Here is a 24280-nt window from a genome sequence, read left to right on the forward strand (position 1 = left end):
ATCCTACTTTGGAGGCTTCATTTAGCTAATTTAGCTTTTCTTCCAGATCTTCAAGATTATCTGCTATTAGGACAATATCATCTTTCTGCATTATGTTTATTCCTTTTGTTTCCCAATCAAGGCTTCTAAAGACTTTCTCTAGTGCAGCTGTAAATAATTTGGGAGATATGGTGTCACCATGTCAAATGTCTTTTTGTATTTCGAACTTTTCACTGATTTTATATAATTTAATTACAGAAGTTGCATTATTGTAAATATGTTTTAGTGTTTCAATATATGGTTTCTCAGTTCCCTGGGTTTCAAGAGGTCTTAGTGTTGCAGATGTTTTTTCGTAGTCTATATAGGCCAGACATAAAGGTTTATTGTATTCAATTGAGTTTTCAGTGAGCTGTCTTAATGTGTGAATATGGTCCAAATTATTGTAATTCTTTCTAAATCCAGCTTGTTCACAGGATTGCATTACCTCTAGTTTAGATTTTATTCTATTATTTATAATTTTTGTGAAAACTTAATGGTGGGGAATAGGCTTATAGGTCTCTGTAGTTTTTAATTTCTTCCTTATTGTCCTTTTTAATAATTAATATTAGAAGTGAATTGTTCCAATTTTTTGGAATTTTTCTCTGTTTTAGGCATTTATTAAAGAATTTAGTCAGCTGTTTGATGACAGGGCTTCCTCCCAGTTTTAAGAAGTCTACCATAATTCCATCTTCTCCTGGGGCCTTTCCATTCTTCATTTCCCACAGTGCCATTTCCACTTCACCTTGTAAGATCTTATTGTGTTCTTCCTCACTCAAGTTAATCATAGATGATTCTTGGATGTCTTAGTCTTTGTCTTCATATAGTTCAGTATAAAATTCCTGAATTCTTTTGATTATTGCATCTCTGTTGTTTATAAGTTCATCATTTTTTCCTCTTACAGCAGCTATTTCCTTTGTTCCAACTTAGGACCTTCATATTACTGTTGTTTTTTTAATTTTCCTAGTATTATATGATCTAATTTCATGTTTCATCCTTTTACACATAGTTTTGCAAATTTCTGTGTATTCTATTTTATCAGTGTCATTCAAATCTCTTTTCATATCTCTTCTTTTCTTCATCAGATCTAAGGTTCCTGTCTTAGTTTTTCATCTCTTTGGGCCTTGTTACACCTCCTATTTCTAGTGCACAATTCAAGATAGATTTTGTTAAGATTTCATTAGCATCATCGATGGTAGTTATTATTATTATTATTATTATTGTTCCAGGCAACTCCAAGGAGTCGACAGACTCATCGAGGTGGCCCTAACATCATGTCAAGAACAACTATTCACACACAGACATTCACACAGTATCTATCATACCTTGCCTTGAACTCATTCATGGTCGTAGCACCCACAACAGATTCTGGAAGCTTATTCCACTCATTCACCACTCTCCAAGTAAAAAACCTAGCTCTAACACCCTTGTCAACCACGCTCTTGCCCAGCTTCCATTCATGGCCCCTAGTCCTCCCACCACCAGTCATATTTTCAAAAATATCTTCTGGATCAATCTTATAGAAACCCTTCAGTAATTTGAATGTCTCAATCATATCACTCCCTCCTTTGCCTATCAACCAATTTCTGCAACCCACAAATCTTCAACCTATTCTCATAAAGTTCATTCCACAGACCTTCTATCATCTTGGTCACACGTCTCTGGATCCTCTCCACTTCCTCCCCATCATGAAGAAACCCTGGTGCCCATAACTGGGCACGGTAGTCCAGATGGAGTCTTATTAAGGCTCGATACAGAGGAACAACAACTTGTTTGTCTCTGCATGTTAAAGTATTTTTCAGAAGCCAAGTGATTTGATGAGCTGATTTAGTCACTTTTGCAATGTGCCCCATAAACTTCAATTCCCTATCCACCAACACTCCCAAATTCCTGGCCTCATCAATCCCCTGGAGTACGGTTCCACCAATGCGATATACTGCTGTATTCTTTTCACCCCAAAGTGCATAACCTTACACACTTTGGCACATTAAATAAACATCAATTTTTCCTAGCCCAGTCCTCCAAACTATTCAAATCATCCTGTAAAATTTTGACATCCTGTGCACTCATAATGGCTCTACCCAACTTTGCATCATCAGCAAACAAGTGAACACTTCCTCTCAAATCCTTTCCTATATCATTGATGAACAAATTGAAAAGCAGTGGTCCAAGAACAGAGCCCTGTGGCACTCCAAAAGTCACAAGCCGTCTTTTAGACTCCACTCCTGAATAAACCACTCTCTGGTATCTCTCCTTCAACCATATCCATCTCACCAACCCTATATCTATCCCCATCTGCTCCAGTTTACTGATTAGGGTTCCATGTGGTATCCTATCAAAAGCCTTGGCAAGGTCCAGTAGTATTACTGTAAACCCATTACCCCTATCCAGTTCAGCCGTCACTGTGTTATAAAATGTGAGCAAGTTACTGAGGCATGATCTACCCTTCACAAAACCATGTTGTCCCCCATACAATATCCCATTTTCATCTATCCAGTTCTGTATTCTTTTCTTGACTAATTTCTCTAAGACCTTGACAATGATTCCTGATATGCTAATCGGTCGGTAATTTGCAACAGCAGTCTTGGAACCACCTTTGTGCAGTGGAACTATTTTCCCCTCTTTCCACCCCCTTGGGACTAACCCAGACCCGAGACTCAAATTAAACAAAATGGTCAAGGGTACTGACAATTCTTTAGCTGCTTCTCGTACGACACGAGCTGGTATACCATCCAGTCCCACAGATCTATTGACATTGAGGTTATGCAATAGACTGCTCACTTCCACTTCATTCACCACAATTCCCGTATGCTCTACTGGTACATTCGTTTCTGCAATGTCACCACCTGGATGATATATTCTTACAAAGTGCTCACTCAATAACTGTAACTCAACTATATCAACTGATTCAGTTACCTCCCTACCATCGGCATTCTTTAAAATCATTCTGCCATGTACATTTTTCCTTTTACTTGCTACATATCTAAAAAACTGTTTAGGATTCTCTTTAGCCTGCATGGCCAATGTTCTTTCGTAATCCTTTTTTGCTTTTCTTACCACGCTCGTTACCCTTCTGGCCTGCGCTTTATACCGTTCGTGTGCCTGCCGGTCACCTTTCTCCTTAAATTCCCTCCATAGTTTCTTTTTTTGCAACTCAAGCTTAATGGTGTTATTCACCCATTTAACCCCTAGTTGATTTATTATTCGGACTCTAGGTATACAGTCAGCCATTGCTTCATGTAAACACTTCTTAACTACCTCCCATGCACTATCAACTTTTAGTCCTTGCAGTTGTACATGCCATGGCACTGAACCAATCAAACTCCTAAGCTTGTCATACTTTCCAGCCCGATAATTCCACATGTACCCTGTCATAATTGAAAATTCTACACCTTTAGCCACCTCCCAAGTCAAGACCCTATGATCACTCTCACCGATTTGTGGCAATGTGGTCATATTCGTTACAGCCAAATCCTCAGATGTAATTACTAGGTCAAGCACTCTCTGACCCCTAGTATTTTCCATTACATGCTGTTGCAGATAGTTATCCTTTAATAACCGCATAAAATCCAATTCCTTCCTCCCACGTGTCCTCTCCTCACTCCAATCAATATGACCATAGTTGAAATCACCCATAATAATCACCCTCTTTCCACTCATTTCTTCTATTTGCTTGTGCATACTGTCACCACCATCTTTTCCATCACCTGGTCTATAGCAGCACCCAATTGTATATTTAGTTCTGCTAGCCACAATCTCACATGAAATGGCCTCAAATGTGCTCTTTTCTCTATCCTGCAATTCAACTTCTATTCTCCTTGGCTGCAGCTCATCAGCTATCATCAACAATACTCCTCCCCCCATTTTATTCTCCCTGTCATTCCTGAACACACTATACCCATCACATTCAATCGCACTAGCTATATCATCTACAGTCAGCCATGTTTCACTAATGCCAATAACCTGTGGTCTGCAAGTGCCAACCATGGCCAAAAACTCTTCCTTCTTGTTTCTAATACTCCTAGCATTAGTGTACATGAATTTAAGACCCTCATTAGCCCCAACCCAACCTTGATGCCTTATATTAACTATCCCACTCTGATTTGTTGTCCTTATTCGCTCGGGCATATTATATTCATTCTTACATTCAACTGCCTCCCTAAGGACTGTATATCTACTCCTCCCCCCTTAATAAATCTAGTTTCCCTGAATTTGCGCATCCACCACATTCAGCAACACTTTCTCAAGTCTTCTTACACCGTAACCATTCAAATGCAAGCCATTCATCTTATATAGATCCTTTCGCCCATCGAACTCACTCCACACTTCCACAAATTCCACACCACTCGTCATACATAACCCACGCATAAAGTCATTCACAATTATGGCCCTCCTTTTAAACATTTCACTGTCATACCGTGGCAAAAGACTAATTCTAACTCTCTCACTCTTTTCTTTTGCTACCTCAAACAATTCATTCAGGTCTTGTATCATTTCCATTTTATCTCCTTTCAAATCATTCGTACAATCATTTCTTTCACCCTTTCCTTTTGCTCTCTAATAGACTCAGTTACATCCTTTATGGTCGAACCAGGTTGGTACGATTTTGTCAAATCCTTTACTATCACACCTCGTACTAGTCTCCATACAGCACTCTATCCTTCATTTTGTTCATGTTCACACTCATACATCTATTTTTCCTGTCATACTTTTTATTATTGGTTGGTTCATTCAGTCGACTTTTGCTCATATGCTCTAGCTGCTGTTTTGCCCTTTGTATCGCACCATTCAACAACGCGATCTCACTCATTGCGTTTATCTCATCTTTTTTATTCTCAGTAAAACCATTAATACCATCATTCACACTCACAATTTTCTGGTACAACCTCGCCATTTCTTGTCATATCCCTATTTTCTTCATTCTGAAGTTTGATAAAAATATCACACTCATGATCCGATATACTCTTCAATTTCTCATTCTCCCTACATTTTCTACACACATTCACTCCTTTATTATCATCTAACCACACTCCGACCGCACTCTGCAAAACGTACATTTCGCAGATAGTACACTGAATCATCTCTTTTATACTACCGTTCTTTGATAAAGATGGCGAACCATCATTACTGGCTGCCATTTTCCTACGTACTGGAGCCATACTTACTTGCAACGTATTTTATCAAATTATAAATTATACACACCAAAAACACACAAAAGATGCACTAAGAGACGTAAGGCAAACAAAACTACGCAATATTAAATAAATTTATCAACGATAACTGAAAATAATACTTATCTTATCTGGAGCTTTCACGAACACTACACACTACGAATCCCTCTAGCGGCGACAGCCCCAATAAAATATGTTATAAAGACACACGAAATACTCTAAAAACACAAAAATCGTTCTAATATACTATAAAACCAATTTTCTAAGGAAAAACACCAAAAGTCACCAATTTTACACGAGCGCTAAATTACACCGACCACTCACCATATAACCTCGAACCCAATTGTGTTTAACTTTTTTAACACTTGCTGTGTTTAACTTTTTTAGTTCATTTTTGAATAAACAATTACAATAGATTTGTTGGCATTATTATTGGTGCTGCCAAATGAACCATTCCAAGAGGCTTTAGGAGAGATTATATTCCAGGCTGGAATAGTTACAGTGAAAAACTGTATAAAGAATTCTCTACTAATAATAACCCTACAGTCGCTACTGAGCTACTGAAGTCTCTTGACAATGCTAGAAAAGACAAATGGATTAAAACAATGAACAATTTTAATTTTACTCATTAAAGTCGTAAAGCTTGGTCCCTGATTAGGAAGCTTGACCCTAATACAAAGACTTCTGGTAAACTGCCCACCATAGATCCAAAACACATTGCAAAGCATATTGTCTCGATGACTAAATATCCTCAAGATAGAGTAGCTATGAGAGAGGTGAAACAAAAACTAAAAAATCTTAAAACAGATCTTCCACCATCATCACTATCTCAGGCTTTCACTTCCCAGGAACTTACCCAAGCAGTTAACTCATTGAGTACTGGGAAGGCGGCTGGACTCGATAACATCTACCCTGAATTCATTAAGAACTGTGGACCAAAAACTATTAAATGGCTTACTGCCATGTACAATAATATCCTGGACTCTGGCATACTTCCATCAATTTTAAAAGATCTAAAATCATTGCTGTCTTAAAACCTGGCAAAGCCCCTACAATTGCTTCCAACTACCATCCTATCGCCTTGTTAAACATCTGCCTGAAACTTCGAAAAAATGCTATACAACAGAATTTCTTGAAGTATACATAACAAAACTTCACAGGAACAGGCTGGCTTCAAACCTGACAGAAGTTGTTGCGATCAAGTACTGGCCTTGACAACCTTTATAGAGAACGGATATGAAAAACAATTGAAAACAATAGCAGTATTCGTAGACCTGTCAGCTGCCTATGACACAATGTGGAGAGAGGGTCTTATCTTAAAATTTCTAGAAACTAATCCCATCACCAAAACTAGCCAACCTAATTAATCAAATACTAGCAGGCAGATGGATACAAATATCTCTCAATGAATCAAAAGTATATTCTTTAAGATTAAAAATGGCCTACCTCAGGAGATCAGTTCTTGCCCCATTGCTCTTTAACTTATATATAAGTGATATCCCAGAGACAGCATCACGGAGATTCACGTATGCTGACGATATTGCCATTGCAACTCAACATTCCAAAAAGCTGAGAACACCTTAACTGAAGATCTGGTTGTACTTGATAAATACTTTAAACGATGACGATTACAACCTAACCTGAACAAAACTGAAGTAGCTTCCTTTCGTTTAAGTAATATCCAGGCCAACTATATCCCAAAAGTTTACTTCAGAAATAAACAGGTGAAATTTAACAATCATCTAGAAAATATTGCTGGAAAATTAAAAACTCATAATAACATAATGCATAAACTTGCTGGTACTTCTTGGGGTGCTGATGCCAACACAGTGTGTATTACCGCACTGTCTTTGGTCTATTCTACAGCAGAGTATTGTGCTCCTGTGTGGCTGAACAGTGCACATGCTTCTTTAGTCGATGTCGAGCTGAATCAAACTATGAGGATAATCTCTGGAGCTTTAAGATCTACTCCTGGCTCCCAACTCTCAGTAATATAACTCCTCCCTTGCTCTGCAGGGCCCAAGCCTTAAGCAAATTATGGACAAAAATAATTGGAAACAGTTCCTTGCCTATCCACCAAGATATTTCCTTCAATACTTCACAAAGACTGAAATCCAGGCACCCTGCATGGAGGAGTGCAATACAAATAAACGATCAGAACTTCGACCTAAACGAGTCATGGGGGGTGAGTATCGGTTTCAACGTACCTCCAATCTTCAAATTCCCATTTCAAATCTGACATCTCGTCTGGAGGGTTTCAATCTCCCTAGGCATGCCTGGACCACTTTAAATCGGATCAGAACAGGACATGGGAGATGTAAGCATCTCTTGCATAAATGGAGCTGGTCTGATACTCCAAACTGTGAATGCAGAAGAGGGATCCAGACCATCATTCACATTGTGCTTGAGTGCCCTATCTACTCATTCTCAGGTTCTAAAGAGGACTTTTTTTAAACTGACCCCAGAATCTCTGGGGTGGATCCCGAATTTAAGGATTAAGCTCTGAATCCTGATTCTTAATTTTGATGTTTAATCATTTCAACCTAGTGTACCCCTTTTAATATGATTTTTGCAATTGTTTTTATGCTCCAGAAAGTAGGACTCTTTTGCTTGTTTCCAAGAAAATAGTTCACTTATGTCATCAGTGTATGGAAGTGTCTTTTTCTATTCTTCAGCCAGAAAAAGAATCTTCTATTTTAGGTTTTTATTTATTTATTTATTTATTTTTTTTAATGCTTTTAAAGAACATCTGTTGAGTGTCTCTTTCTCTTACTATTCATTTAATTACAGTATCATCCATCTTTCACAGAATTCATTTTTTAACATTAATTTTCAGAATATCCCATTAATATGTTTCAACATGTTAATGGGATATTCTTGTATCCCATTAACATGTCAAGAATATCCTATTAACACGTTAATGGGATATTCTTGTATCCCATTAACATGTCAAAGATAACTTGTAAGGCTTACAAGAATTTCCAAAACAAAATCCTCTTGATCTTCATTCTCAAAATTTTCTCCCACTTGTTTCTTCTCATTACCAATGTTCTTCTTATCCAGCTGTCAGAAATTCCATGAATCTCCTTTGTTTATTTGCACTTGTTCAGCTAAGCAGCAAGTGAGAGGTTAATAATGATTGCCACAATGTCATTACAACCAACTTCACAAACGGACTAAAACAGACTGTATACTAAAAAAACAACAACTGTGAATTGGAATAAATTACCATTGAAATTATTACAGTTATCAGATATCTGGTAAATATATTTATTCTAAAATACTATATATATAATTTATAATTTTTTATATATATATATATAATTTATATTTCCCTTTAAACATAAATGTCAGTTTTTAATTGGGACTTGGTAAGTTGATGACTTGTCACTTGATAAGTTAGGAAACCTGAATTAGTAATAGAATTTCAAATTTTTTAAAAAAAAGCTCATAATTTTAAATTATGATGGTTTTACAAAAACAAAGCCCTCATGAATGACCCCTTTCTTTTCCTCTTGCCACAGTTTCAGAGATTTTATCAATTGCTATTCTGTAAAATCCTTTTCATCATCATCACGAACAATGGGCTCACTGCCCATTGGTATCCAATGCCTCCTTCACTATCTTCTTCCACCTTTCTTTGTCCAGTGCACAGTGTCGTAGTTTCTGTACACTCATTCCACACTAGTCATCCTTTATGTCATCTATCAATTCTCTGTATGGTCTACCTCTTCTGTTTACACCATCCATAATACCAAACATGAATGTCTTTATCTTCCGGTCTTCACTAAATCTGCAGATTGAGTGAGGACTGGAATAATATCCAAATAATTGCAGCTTCCATTTTATAATCTTCTACATTAGATTCTCCTTTGGTTGTATCTTCCGATAGAGCTCTTCATTTCTGACTTTCTGTACCCGCCCTATTCTTAGAATCTTCCTGTAACAAGTTCTTTCAAATGCCAAAATTCTTTTTCTTGATTCCTTATTTATTACCCATGTTTCAGATCCATACAGTACACTGCTAAAGATGCATGTTTCCAGTACTCTTAGTTTTGTTTGCAGGCTGATCACTTTACTTTTCCAGATGTTATCCATGGCATTCAGATCTGTTCTTCTCTTTGCAGTCCTGATCTTTATTTCTTTTTTACAGTCTAAATCATACGTCATTTTACTTCCCAAATATGTGAATTGTTCTACGTTTTCTATATCAGTTCCATCACTTGTATCTTTTGTTTCAGGTTCTTCTCACCAAATACTTTGTTTTTTCCAAGTTCATAACAAGTCCACATCTTTTCCCTTCTTCATTTAACAGTTTCAGTTTTTTGTAGTTCTCTTTTACCTTCTTCAATAATAACAATGTCATCTGCAAATCTCAGATTTTTAATTCTCATCCCATGCACTGATATTCCTTTTGCATTTTCCTTCATTTTATCCATTGCTCTTTCTATATATGCAATGAAAATGCTTGGTGATATTGGGTCTCCTTGTCTAGTACCTCTGCTTGTTTTAAACCATTTCCCCAAATCATCACATATTCTAACTGCTTTCTTATAAAAATCTTTTAATATAGCTATTAGTTTTCTGTCAATTCCATAGGAATTCTAGCACTGCTAATGTCACTTTCTGGTCGACACTGTCAAATGCTTTCTGAAAATTAACAAAGCAAGTATATATGTTTTTGTTTTTTCTCCTAGCTTTCTCTGCTATTAACTGCATTGTCAAAATATGTTGAATTGTAGTTCTATCTTTCCTAAATCCTGCTTGCTCATCTGTAAGGTATGCTTCCAGTCGTGTTGTCAATCTTTCTGTCAATATCACCATTATCACCTTACCAAGATGACTTGTTAAGGCAATTGTTCTATAATTTTTACATTCTAGCTTATTTCCTTTCTTGTATAATGTCACTAATATTGATTTCACCCACTCCTCTGGCATTTTACCTTCTTACCATACCATATTATGCAGTTGGTGCATTTCTGTAACCATACTTTTGCCACCATATTTAATCATTTCTCCAGTGATATTATCATTACCAGGATGCATGTTGTGTTTTAGTCGTCGTATTGCTTTTTCTACCTCTCATCTTAAAATGTCCTTAAAAGTTATATGAAGAAAAACTAAATCTAGTTTTTCTTCATATAACTCACTATAGTATCTTGTCCACTGCTGTACAATTTTATCTTTACTCATCAGTACTTTGCCTTTTTCATCTTTAATTGTGGTCTATTTTGGTTGCCACCTTTTATTAATGGTTCTAATCATGTTGTACATCTCCATAGTTTTATGCTATCCATTGTGCTGTTCTATATTGTTGCATTGGGCTTATAACCATTTCATCTTATCCATTCTGACTGCTTTTTTCACCTCATTACACTTTCTTCTATATTGCTCCTCTATTTGTTCTGATGTATCCCTTCTTATCTTCAACATTCTTTTCTCCTGTAAAATCCTTTTATCAGCTTTTATATCTGTCTTCTGCTCTTTGTCAGTTCATCAGGGTTTGTAACTTGCATTTCCTTAATCTTTGTACTTTCCATAGCACAGATATCATCTTGGATAACTGGAGTAACTGCTTCTATATCCTTTTCACTCTTTCCTCATTGATTGATCATTATTGTTTGACACCCTCATTGAGTCCCAGGACTTCTCTGGAGGTCATCTATAGTAGAACACTGTATAATCTACCATCCACTGTAGCACAGTATTTTTGTCTTATAACTGCATATGTTCCTTTCTGGCTATTTTGAACAATAAAAAAAACTCAAGTTTCCAGGAGTGAAAAAATCTTGCTACTCCTATATAAGACCATCTAGCTCACTTTCAGTTTAAAAAGCCCACATAAAGATTCTTCTAGTCACTCTCCTTCTCATTATCATCATCACATGTTTTCTTTTTTATCATTCTTATGACCTTTGCAATGCAAACCTTGAATTTCACTCTACTCTGAGGGTTGCAACCATTTAATATCAACCTTCATCAAATCCAACAGATAATTGACTTGTATGTTCCAATACCTAAGGATTCTTCGACAGACTTCAGGGTTACAATCCCTTAAACTTCTGATATCTCTGAACCTATTGATAGATTTTTGAAGAAGCATCACCTTAATCCCACATATTTTCCTATTCACAAAATTTCTCATCTGTTATCATCTACAAAAGACCAACTTTCACCTCCACCTTTAGCTGATGTTTACTGGATCCTTCTTGAATGCAATTTGACATACTTTGGGCAGACAGGCTGTTCTGTGGAAGAAAGAATTAATGGATATCAGTACTGCACTGAATATGTAAAACCTCAAAAGTCTGGTCTGCACAGCATAATATTAACACTAAACACAGTATCCTGTGGGATGAAGCTCATCTTCTCCATAGAAGCAGTTTTAAATATGAATGCCTTTTCAAAGAAAGTTGTGAAACCCTTTTACATTGGCATAACCTGAATCAGAACGATTGTCTCTCTCTCTCCCAAAAGTTTGGGAGATTTTCATGTTATGTAGATATCAAAAAAATTTTTAATATTATTTATTAGCATGGTCATGTCACGGTGATCGTAACTCTCACTACAAACCTAACCATCTGGTGAAGCAAGTGAAATTACCAGCAATTTAATTCCTGTGTGTCATTTCTTTGATTCTAACTACTTGTAACTGCATAGCTTGGGGGGGGGGGTTGAAAAGGAATGTTCTTTTCAGAATATATTAAAAAAAAAACAATAATTAAAGAGATCATTAATTTCTTAAATAATTAAAGATTAATATATTTGATTATTAGTTACTCTACTTGATTTACTAAAATATGTAAAGAATAGCAAATATAAGGAAGAGAAAGAATAAGCATGAATAAAAATACTTTTGATAATGTAAAATGAATTTAGAATAATTTTCATTTGTGATATTACATGTGTGCTTGTGTTAGAAGTATCTGGGGTGGAGTGACGAATATGTGATCCTATAAACTCTAGACTTTCATATATTTGTATTTATGATGGGCATAATTAAAAAAAACAACTTATGAATAGATGGAAAGGGATTTGTTTTGGAAAATATAAATCCCTGACCGATAAGAAACAGCGACTGTATACATTGCTAGCTCAATAAATAACTACAGGGAGAGGATTTATCCTATGATCTTATAATGCTAATCAGGTGATTCGTGTGGGTGTGGCAGGAATACATATGGGTTGATAAAGAAGCAAATCATCTTGTACAGTTTATTGTGCTTGTTATGTATATTTCTTTCTTTTTTTATATATTCCACTTTATTTTCTGATATTTTTTTTCATTTACTGATGATCAGTGTTTTTTTTTACATAGCAGTTTAATATATATATATGTAGAAAAGTTTTTTATCTTGGGTATACTATACGTTAATGGGAAAAAGGATTAAAACCAAGCTTATAAAATTGCTTGGTATCTTTAATATATATATATATATATATATATATATATATATATATATATATATAAATAATTTTGATCTTAATAACCTTAATTCTTGGAATTCACTTGCCTGCCTGGAGTGTCACAATCCTAAGTTGTAGATAAGCAGTGATCTGTATATCTGTTAGTTTTTGTTACCATAAATTCCATTAGGTCATCAGTTAGAAATGCAGAGTACACTGCACATGGATTTTCAACATCAAATGGTAAAAGTAGCTCATCTTTTATATTGTTCTCCTGAACCAGTATTACCACATTACTTCTAGATTCCATTTGTTTGAAACTGAAAATTCCAAAACCTTACTTTGTGAAATATCTTCCTTGTCAGATGAGGAACTGCTCTGTAAATACAGTACCTGATTGAAATCATCATCTGAATTTTTCATTACATCTTTGAAGATTCAAACTTCATCAGGTGTTTTTTTTTTTTCTCATCTACACAGAAAACTCATTACTAGAACATGTGGATTTCTCAATATGTTTCTAGTTTGTTGGCTTTCATCAGATGCATTCTTCTTATAGAATATCGAAGGATTAATTTTTAGTTAGGAATGGATAAATTTTTACACCCTACGTGTATACTGTCTGAAGACTGGAAGCAGCTGGCCTATATAGTGAACAACATGCCTTCCCCAAATGCTGCAGATACAAGAAAAACAAATAGTTTTATTGTATCACCGGGTACAAAGACATTTACAGTCTGTGTAATATATCATCACATCATCCTTTCAGAGATTTGGGCTCAGTGGCCTGTTCCGGTTTCTTTCCATCTTTTCCTTGGTTGTCCCTGACTTCTATATCCTCCCAATGGATGATATCGGAGTATATTTTTGGTAGTCTTTATTTGGTAGAACTGTCCATTCTTTCGTCGATGTGTAATATATTTGTCAACAAATAGCAATTAGAGATAACAGATATAAACAGCACTCCCTCATGAAACACATGTCCCCTCCCACAGAAACTGTTCTGCATAGACTCAAGCAAAACCATTTGTTGTACCACCAAATACAGTATCTAACTAAAAACAATTGTTTTTACCTAACATTTGTCCAGATTTGTTCAGTTACATGAAATAAGTGTTTGTTTGATTGCATTTGAAATTTTTAATGTCATTAAGATATCACAAATGCTAACTTCAAATAAAATTCTACTGAAAAAGTTGCTATATAAACTTTGTATCAGTGAGCTCAACGCGGGAATGGCATACTAACGGTAATGAGAAGTCCTGTGGTTATGATAAACATGCGAAACACTTCCTGACGTGAATGTGTTAATATAATTTCTAACATACAGCAACCATTTTTAATTGACAAACTGGTTGATGTATATACCTTGTGTTCGTGTCCTTTGATTTGCTTGTTGTTTCTACACACTGATGATGTACTGTTATTTTCAGTATGAAATATCTGTACACTGTGGTCATCGTGTAATTTTGCTGTTTCAAATCATTCTGCCAAATACTCCATGTTGGTTGCATTCCTGATTACCCTGTCTATCTTTGTATCATCAGTATATGCCACCTGTTAATCTTTCCTGGTGTCATTAATGTAAAAATTGAATAACAGTAAACCAAGAACTGATCCCTGGGATATACTACTAATCTCCTTAAATCTTGTAGACTCACATTTCCCTCATACACTGTTTTTTTGAAATCTGTTAATCATCCATCCTTTTATTATTATTATTATTATTAATACGGGTGACTCCAGGGAGTCCTTAAACTCATCGAGGGAGGCCCTAAACATCACGTCCACACAACTATACGACATTCTCACAGTATCTATCATACCTTGCCTTGAACTTGCTCACCGTCATAGCACCCACAACAGACTCTGGCAGCTTATTTCACTCATTTACCACTCTAAAAATAAAGAACCCAGCTTTAACACCCCTGTTAACCACACTCTTGCCCAGCTTCCATAGGTGTCCCCTAGTTCTCTCACCACCAATCCTGATCTCAAAAATATCCTCTGAATTAATCCTTTAGCAATTTGAATGTCTCAATTATATCTCCCCTTTTCCACCTATCAACTAATTTCTGCAACCCACAAATCTTCAACCTGTTCTCGTATGGTTCATTCCATAGACCCGCTATCATCTTAGTCACTCGCCTCTCGATCCTCTCTGCCTCCTCCCCATCAAGAAGGAACCTAGGTGACCAAATCTGGGCACAGTAGTTGAGATGAGGTCTTATCAAGGCTTGGTACAGAGGTACAATAACTTGCTTGTCTCTGCTCGTCAAGGTATATTTCAACAACCAAGTGAGTTGATGAGCTGATTTAGCTACTTTTGCAATGTGCCCCCCCTAAACTTCATCTCCCTATCCACCAACACTCCCAAGTACCTGGCCTCATCAATCTCCTGGAGTACAGTTCCGCCAATGTGGTATACTACTGCTAATCTTTTCACCCCAAAATGCATAACCTTACATTTTGTCACATTAAATTGACATCCATTCTCCTTAGCCCAGAACTCCAATGTATCCAAGTCGTCCCTGCAAGATTTTGACATCTTCTGCATTCACTATCGCCCTACCCAACTTTGCATCACAGCGAACAAATGAACTGTTCCTCTTAGATCCTTCCCTATATCGTTAATGAACAAATTAAACAGCAGTGGTCCAAGAACAGAACCCTGCGGCACACCACTAGTCACAGGCCGTCTTTTGGACTCTACTCCTGAATAAACTACTCTTTGATATCTCTCCATCAACCACCCACCTATCCATCTCACCAACCCTATATCCATTCCCATATGTTGTAGTTTACGGATTAGAATTTCATGTGGTATCCTGTCAAACGCCTTTGCCAGGTCCAGCAGTATCACTGTAAACCCATTACCCTTATCCAGTTCAGCCGTCACCTTGTTATAAAACTTGAGCAAGTTACTGAGGCATGATCTACCCTTCACAAAGCCATACTGTCCCCCCCGTACAGTATCTCATTTTCATCAATCCATTCCTGTATTTTTCCCTTGACTACTTTCTCCAAGACCTTGACAACGACTCCTGATATGCTGATCGGTCGGTAATTTGCAACAGTAGTCTTGGATCCTCCTTTATGCAGTGGAACTATTTTCCCCTCTTTCCACACCTTCGTGACTAAACCCGACCCGAGACTTAGATTAAACAACATGGTCAAGGGCACTGATAATTCTTTAGCCACTTCACGCAAGACCCGTGCTGGTATACCATCCAATCCCACGGATGTATTCACATTAAGGTTCTGTAATAGACTATTCACCTCCACTTCATTCATCACAATTCCCATATAAACTAATGGTTCCTTCATTTTTTCAATGTCACCACCTGGATGATATACTTTTGCAAAGTGCTTGCTCAGTAACTCCACTATATCAACTGATTCAGTGACCTCCTCACCATTGTCATTTTCCTTAAAATCATTTTGCCATGTACAGTTTTTTTCTTGCTTGCAGCATATTGAAAGAACTGTTTGGGATTCTTTTTTAGCTTGCATAGCTAGTTTCCTTTCATAATCTGCTTTTGCTTTTTTTACTACACTCGTTACCCTTCTGGCCTGCACTTTATACCATTCGTGTGCCTGCAGGTCATCTCTTTCTTTAAATTCCCTCCACAGTTGTTTCTTTTTTTGCAGCTCAAGCTTAATGGTGTTATTCATCCATTTAGCCCCTACTTGTTTTACTATTCGGGCCCTAGGTATACAATCAGCCATAACCTCCTGTAAATGCTTCTTGACCACTTCCCATGCTCTATCGATATCCAGCCCTTGCAGTTGTACATGCCATGGCACTGAGCCAAGCAATCTCCTAAGCTTGTCATACTTGCCAGCACGGTAATTCCACATATACCCTATCTTAATCGAAAATTCCACATCTTTAGCCACCTCCCATTTCAAGACTTTATGATCACTCTCACCGATTGGTGGCAATGTGGTCATATTCCTTATCAAATTCTCAGATGCTTTTACCAGGTCAAGCACTCTCACACCCCTAGTAATAATTGAATAAAATCCATTTCCTTCCTCACATGTGTCCTCTCCTTCCAATCAATGTTACCATAGTTGAAATCCCCCATAATAATTACCCTCCTTCCACTCATTTCATCAATTTGTTTATGCATACTATCTCCACCATCTATTCCATCACCTGGTCTATAGCAGCACCCAACTGTATATTTTATTCTGCCAGTCTCAATCTCACACCAAATAGCCTCAAATGAGCTTTTTTCACTATCCTGCAATACAACTTCAATTCTCCTTGGCTGCAATTCATTGGCTATCATCAATAACACCCCTCCCCTCATTTTATTCTTTCTGTCCCTCCTAAACACACTATAACCTATTCATTCTATTCCACTAACTATATCATCTTCCGTCAGCCATGTTTCACTAATGCCAATAACCTGTGGCCAGGAAGAGCCAATCAAGGCCAAAAATTCTTCCTTCTTGTTCCTAATACTCCTGGCATTAGTGTACATGAAATGCAGTGATCGCTTTGTCCCACCCCTATCTTGATGCGTTATTCTAAATATCCCATTCCCATTTTTTGTCCTTAGTACTGGCTCGGGTACATTATATACATTCTTACACTCAACTGTCTCACTGATGTCTGCATATCCACTCCCCCCCCCCTCCTTGGTAGTTCTAGTTTCCCTAGTTCTGCACATCCATTTTCACTTCATTCAGCAACACTTTTTCTAGTCTCCGCATACCAAATCCATTCAAATGCAGGCCACCCATCTTGTATAAATCCTTTTGCCCATCAAACTCATTCCACACATCCACAAATTCCACACCACACTGTCTGCATAACCTGCGCATAATGTCATTTGCGATTAAGGCCCTTCTTCTAAACTCCTCTCTGTCATACTGCGGCAACTCGCCATTCTAACTCTGTCACTCTTTTCTTTCGCTACCTTTAACAATACTTTCAAGTCCTCTCTCATAAAAAATTTATCTCCTTTCAATTCATTTGTACCCACCACAACTATCAACTCTTTCACCCTCTGTTTTTGTGCTCTAATACTCTCACTTACATCCTTAAATTTTGCACCCGGTAAGTACGATTTAGTTAAACTGCCATCTATCACTCCTCTTAATAACCAGTCACCATACAACACTCTTTCCTTCATTTCAGAAACTCTCCCACTCTTATGCTTATTTTTCCTTTCAAATACTTGTTTATTTATATTAGCTGAATCACTCTGGAAAGGGTTTTGCAGGTGCTCTAATTGCCGCTGTGCATTTTGTATCACTGTGCGCAACCTTGCGATCTCACTTCCTACAAATAATTCCTCATTTTTTTTATCATTTAAACCGTTTTCTCTCTCTGTATAGTTGCTTTCACTCTTTTTTTGATCACCACTCTCATTGCCATCTTGTACATCGCAATTCCCTATCAAGCCACTATTTTCACTCACATTCTGGCTTTCTTCAACCATAACTGTCTCACAACCTGACACATACTCCAACTCCTCACTTTGCTCACTTTCTGCACATTCTCCCACCACTATCGCTTTCAATCCAAACTCCAGCCTCATTCGGGAATGCATACATCCCACACACATCACATTGGACAAACTCTCTCTCATTACAGTTTTTGAACAATGGTGTCGTATTTTTGGACGCCATTATCTTACGTCGCATTGGCACCATGGGCAAATCTATGAAATGTATCGTTAAAATACTAAATTAAACAACGGAATTCACACCAAAATCACACAGACACAACAAGCTACCAAAATTAGACAATATTGCGTTATCATTTAAACCTATATTCTAATTTTCACTCAAAATTATACTTAGCTTTCGGGAGCTCTCTGAAAACACTCTATACAAACTTATGGTTTATAATCCAATCTCAAATCCTCAAATTTTTGTAACAGCCTTCCATGCTGAATCTGGTCAAAAGCTTTAGCAAAGTCCAATAGTTTAACCAGCTTTCACATTATTATAAAATATGAGCAATTATTCAAATATAACCTTTCCTTTGCAAACCCATGCCCCGCTGCAAAGTATAGATTCTCTAAACGTGTGGACAGACTTATGTGTTCGTCGAACATGTTGTTTATTTTTTAACGGTATATATTAGAACACAGAAACTAAGTAAATAATTAATTTATTAACTTATTGCTGATATTTCGCTGGTGTTATTACCAGCATCTCTTCAGAGCACAAACTGTGTTTTTGTGCTCTGAAGATGCTGGTTATAACACCAGCGAAATATCAGCAATAAGTTAATAAATTAATTATTTACTTAGTTTCTGTGTTCTAATATTTACCGTTAAAAAATAAACAACATATAGATTCTCTGTCATCCCATTTCTGAATGTAATCCCGTACTAACTTTTCCAAAATCTTCACCACCGCTCCAGAGATAATGATGGGTTGATAGTTACACATATCTGTCTTTGATTTGCTTGTTGTTTCTACACTCTTATGCAATGATTATGCATTCTTTCCACTCTTGTGGAACTGTTCCTCTGCTGAAATGCAGATTATACAGTTAGGTCAAAGGAACAGTCAGCTCAGCTGAACACTCTTTTAGCATCCATTCTGATATCTTATTACCTACTGCTGAATTCATATTCAGTTTATGCAACTGAATACGAATTCAGTTTTATTATCTCCTCCTCATACACCTCATTTACTTCCTCCAGTTCAGAGGTAGCACTGAACTCAGTTTTGCATACACCAGGTTAATGACTTTCTGCAAAATGGGTGCTCATTAGTTCAACAATCTCTTCTGCATCTTCCACCTGCATAGCATCTACATTGATAAGAATTATTCTTTTACATTTTTTCTTTTATTTTCAACATGGTTATAGAATTCTTTTGGGTTGTCTTTATTTAACTTGCAGATTTGATTTAATTTCATACCTACTGAACTTAATTCTCTTTTTCTCATTTAATTACATTAATGAAAAAACTGATAATTATAAACATTGATTAAGATTTACATAAATTTACTTAAAATAATGTAGAACATTCATCTGTAACACATACAGATGTTTTGAATACCTTTTGGGCCACATAATTATATACCAGTTGGTCCTGAAAGAAGGCTAAAGACATTCTTTGCATGGTAGCCAGGATAGAGTGTACTTCTAGGGCTTGGAGGTCTAAAATGCTGATGGAAATTATGTCTGGTCACAGCAGTGTGGAGTATACTGATCTGTAGTGAAGTTTGGTTAGTCAGCAACAACCAAATTCTCTGCCTACACCTTCATTTGGCGGGGGAGGGGGGGGATCAGACTCGTTATTAACAATAAATACATCCCTCAGCCAACACACATTAGACTCTTAACATGTGAATCAACCCTTGCTTAAACTAATTCACATGCTGAGGGTCTAATGTGTTAGATGGTAAAACTCACTATCACTTAGTGGTGATAGTAAGTTTTACCATCAGTGCGATACTACTACTCTGCTTGTTGGAAGCTTGTGGAAGTGAAAAAATGATGTTTGGATTACAGAGTAAAACATTGGTTTACTTTCTCCCCATTTTTTCCAGCATGTAGTTTGAGTGCTGTTTCATGGATGACTGCACAGAGGCAGTGATTTTCAGAGGAGCTGGGAAAAATTTTTCATGTGTACGACTGAGTAAGGAGTCTATTACTGTATATTCCATGTCCCTTCCAATTTCAATGCAACCTAAACATTTATTTCTATGCTGTTTAGATCTCTAACAAGCCTTTTTTTTTCCCCTTTTTCATTTTGTTAGCTGCCCCCCCTCCATTAACTCACAACAATTTCCTTACTGTTTCCTTACAAGAACATATTATGTGACCATATGTAAAAATGAGTCTTGCTCTCCAGTTTTCCCATTTTGAAATGTGTGCACTCACTTCCTGAATGGAGGCAGTTTTATCTTCATTTTCAATGCTGAATATTACTGCTACTTCTATCTTTCTCTGATCACTGTTCCATAAATACATCTTATAGTTTTGTATTTAAAATATCTCCACTGTTTTTGTCTTCTTTGTTCTTAGTAATACCAGTTACATTGAATTCTGTAATTATCCCATGCATATATGCACAAAAAATAATGAAAAGTCTAAAATTGTGGTAAAACAGTAAAACGGAGATGATTAAGAAGACAAAAAGATAAGGATATTATGAATGCCTGAAGCTATTACTTTTCCAAAAATTAAATGAGATAAGCTGCTATAGATTACTGCTAGAAATATCCAGGAGAAATGCACTCATGAGTACATTTCATTTACAGTACATTGCAGTATTAGAGGTAGAAATAGCGGTTAGAAATTGGAACTGTGGAAAGGCAGGTGGTATTTGAAGAGAAATACCCAAATATAAAGGTACAAGAGTTTTTATGGTCGCTGCATAGTATAATTGAGAAGATTCAGTTGTCATCAACATTTCCTGATATTTCAAGTCGTGAGTGCAGGATATGATAATACTACATAATTTAAGTTTATGTTATTACTAGCTTTCTGTCAACAATTTTCTTCCAATTAAAACATATTTGTTAGGTCTGCAATATTGTCTGATGATACAGTTCAGTCCTCTTAGGCAGCCTTTCTCAAGGTGTGGTCCATGGCCCACTAGTGGGCTGTTTAGTTTTCCTAGCAGGCTGCCAGAGAATGTTCTTGGTAAAAATTTTTTTTTAAATTTTTACCAAGGCAACACCAAGGCAACTCGAAACAAAGGTGGAGCAAGATCCATGACTAACTTTAATATTTTCTCATAATGTAAAAACACAGCCCCTAGGGGATGTAATACTGTAATTACATTATGAGGAGAGGTCACTACCCAGACCGATTTCAACCTTTTTTGAGGTCTCATCAGTGAGTAGGTAGACCTGGGAGATAACAAGGTTTAAGTGAAAAGAACTTACATACCTTCACTATACGAATGCCATAAAGGTGTGCTTGTATATTATAACATAGATTGAAAGCCAAACGGCTATTTTTCTGGCAATCTTAATAATAATGAAGGAGATATAAGGAGATGCTTACTGGCAGTTAAACATCAAAAGATTTATATCTCCTTCATTATGAGAATCAAGAGTTTTGGATCTGGTGGATCTGATTGTCATCCCCCCCCCACCACCACCACCACCATAAGTAGACTGCACTTGGAGGATGAATAGGCATGCAGAAGTATTGAGGAGAAAGGAATGGAATTTATGTAGAATTAAGAATTACAAGGTACATGACTGTAATAATCTTAGAAATCAGCTTAGAGTACTTCCATAGGTTGAAGAATTAGAATGGAGAGATAGCATTGTATGGGAGCTAGTTAAGAAATATGCAGCAATGGTGCAGTGAAAAAAAAAACACAATTTGGTAAAATGGATGACTAATGAGATCAAAAAGGAATTACAGATAAAAAGAGTTATGGAATTATAAAGCATGTGCACGATAGAGAGAGAGAGAGAGAGAGAGAGAGAGAGAGAGAGAGAGGTGGAGAGCATAAGACTCAAGCTAGGAAAATCACTATAGCAGCAAAGACCAAAACGGAATACAAGATATGAAGGGAACTCATCAACCAATACGGTCATCACACTATATGGGGGGGGGGGGGCACTGAAAAGTTCTGATAAACACCTAGAACAAAAATGATATTAAAGCAACTCTTATATATCCCAAAAGAAAGAGAACAAATGATGAAATTTGATACAATTTGATGAAACATGGGGTTAAAGGAGTTTAATATACATTCTTTCTTGTGGTTATATCAGTTGCTTTAATATCATTTTTGTTCTAGGTGTTTATCAGAACTTTTCAGCTCCCCCCCCCCCCTGTAATGATCACTGTTATTGGGATATTTCATCCTGAAAAAACAAGTTTTATTCCTGGAGGGATTGGGAGATTCGAAGGTTCAGAATTGCATGAGATTTTGCCACATGTTTTAAGCATATGTGCTAAGGAACCAACAGCTTTATTGACCTAGCTATTCATTGAAAGTCTGTCTGCTGCAGAAGTGCCCAAAAATGGAAGGAGGGTAAGATTGCATGAGAGTAGTGTCAGAACAGAGGCAGAACTATAGACCAGTTTGTTTCTTCTGTAATTGCTATGATTTTGAGCAATTTAAGTAAAAGCAATTTAAGCAATTTAGTAAAAGATCATATAAAAAATTAGACAGATAAGAGTAATATTATCTTTGAGGGTCAGCATGGATATGTTAAGGGATACTTTTCTTTCAGTAATCTTCTTGCCTGATGAAAGTAACGAGTGGTAGAGAGAGAAAGCGATCTACTGAATTGTTTTTTTTTTTTTTTGTTGCAAAGACATTTGGCAAGGTACCACTTAAATTATTTAAGTTACAACATTTGCATTTAGATATCAGGTTAGTGAATTTGCTTTTAATTTTTTAGGAAATGATAACATAAACTCAATTATTAATTATAAAAACTTTAATTAATAACTACCTATATTTCGGTAATGTTACATTGCCACCTTCAGAGATCACAAAACAATGCTATGTGCACACAGGCACTCACACCAAGCAAATGAGGCTGAAGAAAGGCTTCTGAGTTTAGGACTGCTCCCGAGTCCTAAAAGGCGCTCCCATAGCAAGTGACCAAGATGGTGAGTGGCCTGTGGAATGTGCCCTATGAGTATAGATTGAAGGCATGTGGATTGCAGAAGTTGGTTGATAGGAGATAAAGAAGGGATATGATAGAAACATTTAAGTTGCTTAAAGGATTTTATAGGATAGATGCAGGGGAAATGTTTCAGCATTTGGCTAGAGGGACCAGAACAAGGGGGTCATCACTGGAAGTTGAATAAAGGTATGGTCAATAGGGGTGCGAGGACTAGATTTTTTGCTTGGAGAGTGGTGAATGAATGGAATGGGCTGCCAAATTCAGTTTTGAGTGCTTTTTCTGTTAATGGGTTCAAGGAGAGGTATGATAGATTGTGTGGATAGATTGGGTCTCCCACGATGTGTCTTTGGACTCCATGGAGGTGCCTATAATAATAATACTGGCTACAAAAATGTGACTCATTGCACAGCATGATGTCCTTGCCTATGGGATGTCCATTGACTTCTTTCCAAGTGGTATATAAAGCAAGCTTGAAATAATTTTCATAATAACATTACATTTAATTATGCATTACATTCACATTTAGTTGTAGATTCATAGGTTTCTACCTTGGGCAGATGTACTTTTCATGGTGGAAGATGAGTCTTTGGATTAGAAAACTTAATCTTTCGTTTTAATCTGTTCTTAGTAATCTTTCTCCTTGAAATTAAACTTTTGTTTTTATTTTGTGAAGTAGTAATGAGCTTTGGGTATTTGTAATCAATGTCAGTGAAAACAAATTTTTGATATATGCACTGATCATTTTATATTATATTGATGCTGCCAAGTTTTGGTTTAAAGTAGCTATTTGGTATTTGTAAATAACTTCACAGCATTAATTTCATGAGCTGTATTTATTAATCTGGGCTTATTTCATTTTGCAGACAAGGTCATTTGCCTATGGTAGTGCTTTTGATGCAACATGGAGGGGATCCATCTCTTAGAGATGGGGAAGGTATGCTTTATTTTCATTCTCTGTTTGTTTTTAGTGCCTTTCTAATTGAGGTAATATTTTTGTGAAGTTGCATATTTCTTTTAAAAATATTAATATATATATATATATATAGATAGATAGAAAAATAGATTCTCACACACACAAAGTGAATCATGCACCTCAGTTCTG

General features: G+C 36.5%; 1 protein-coding gene across 1 annotated transcript in view; it reads left to right on the top strand.

Moving 5' to 3' along the window:
- Hip14 (palmitoyltransferase Hip14) overlaps positions 1 to 24280 on the top strand; it is a 242982-nt gene that overhangs the window by 40679 nt on the left and 178023 nt on the right. The window contains exon 3 of the mRNA XM_090414298.1: positions 24042 to 24112. Coding sequence (XP_090270424.1) covers positions 24042 to 24112 — 71 coding nt within the window. The remainder of the gene's footprint in view (positions 1 to 24041; positions 24113 to 24280) is intronic.

This window comes from Typopeltis vanoorti, chromosome 25 (assembly GCF_054136105.1).
Source record: "Typopeltis vanoorti isolate ZY-2024b chromosome 25, IOZ_Tvanoo_1.0, whole genome shotgun sequence".
Classification (NCBI taxonomy): domain Eukaryota; kingdom Metazoa; phylum Arthropoda; class Arachnida; order Uropygi; family Thelyphonidae; genus Typopeltis; species Typopeltis vanoorti.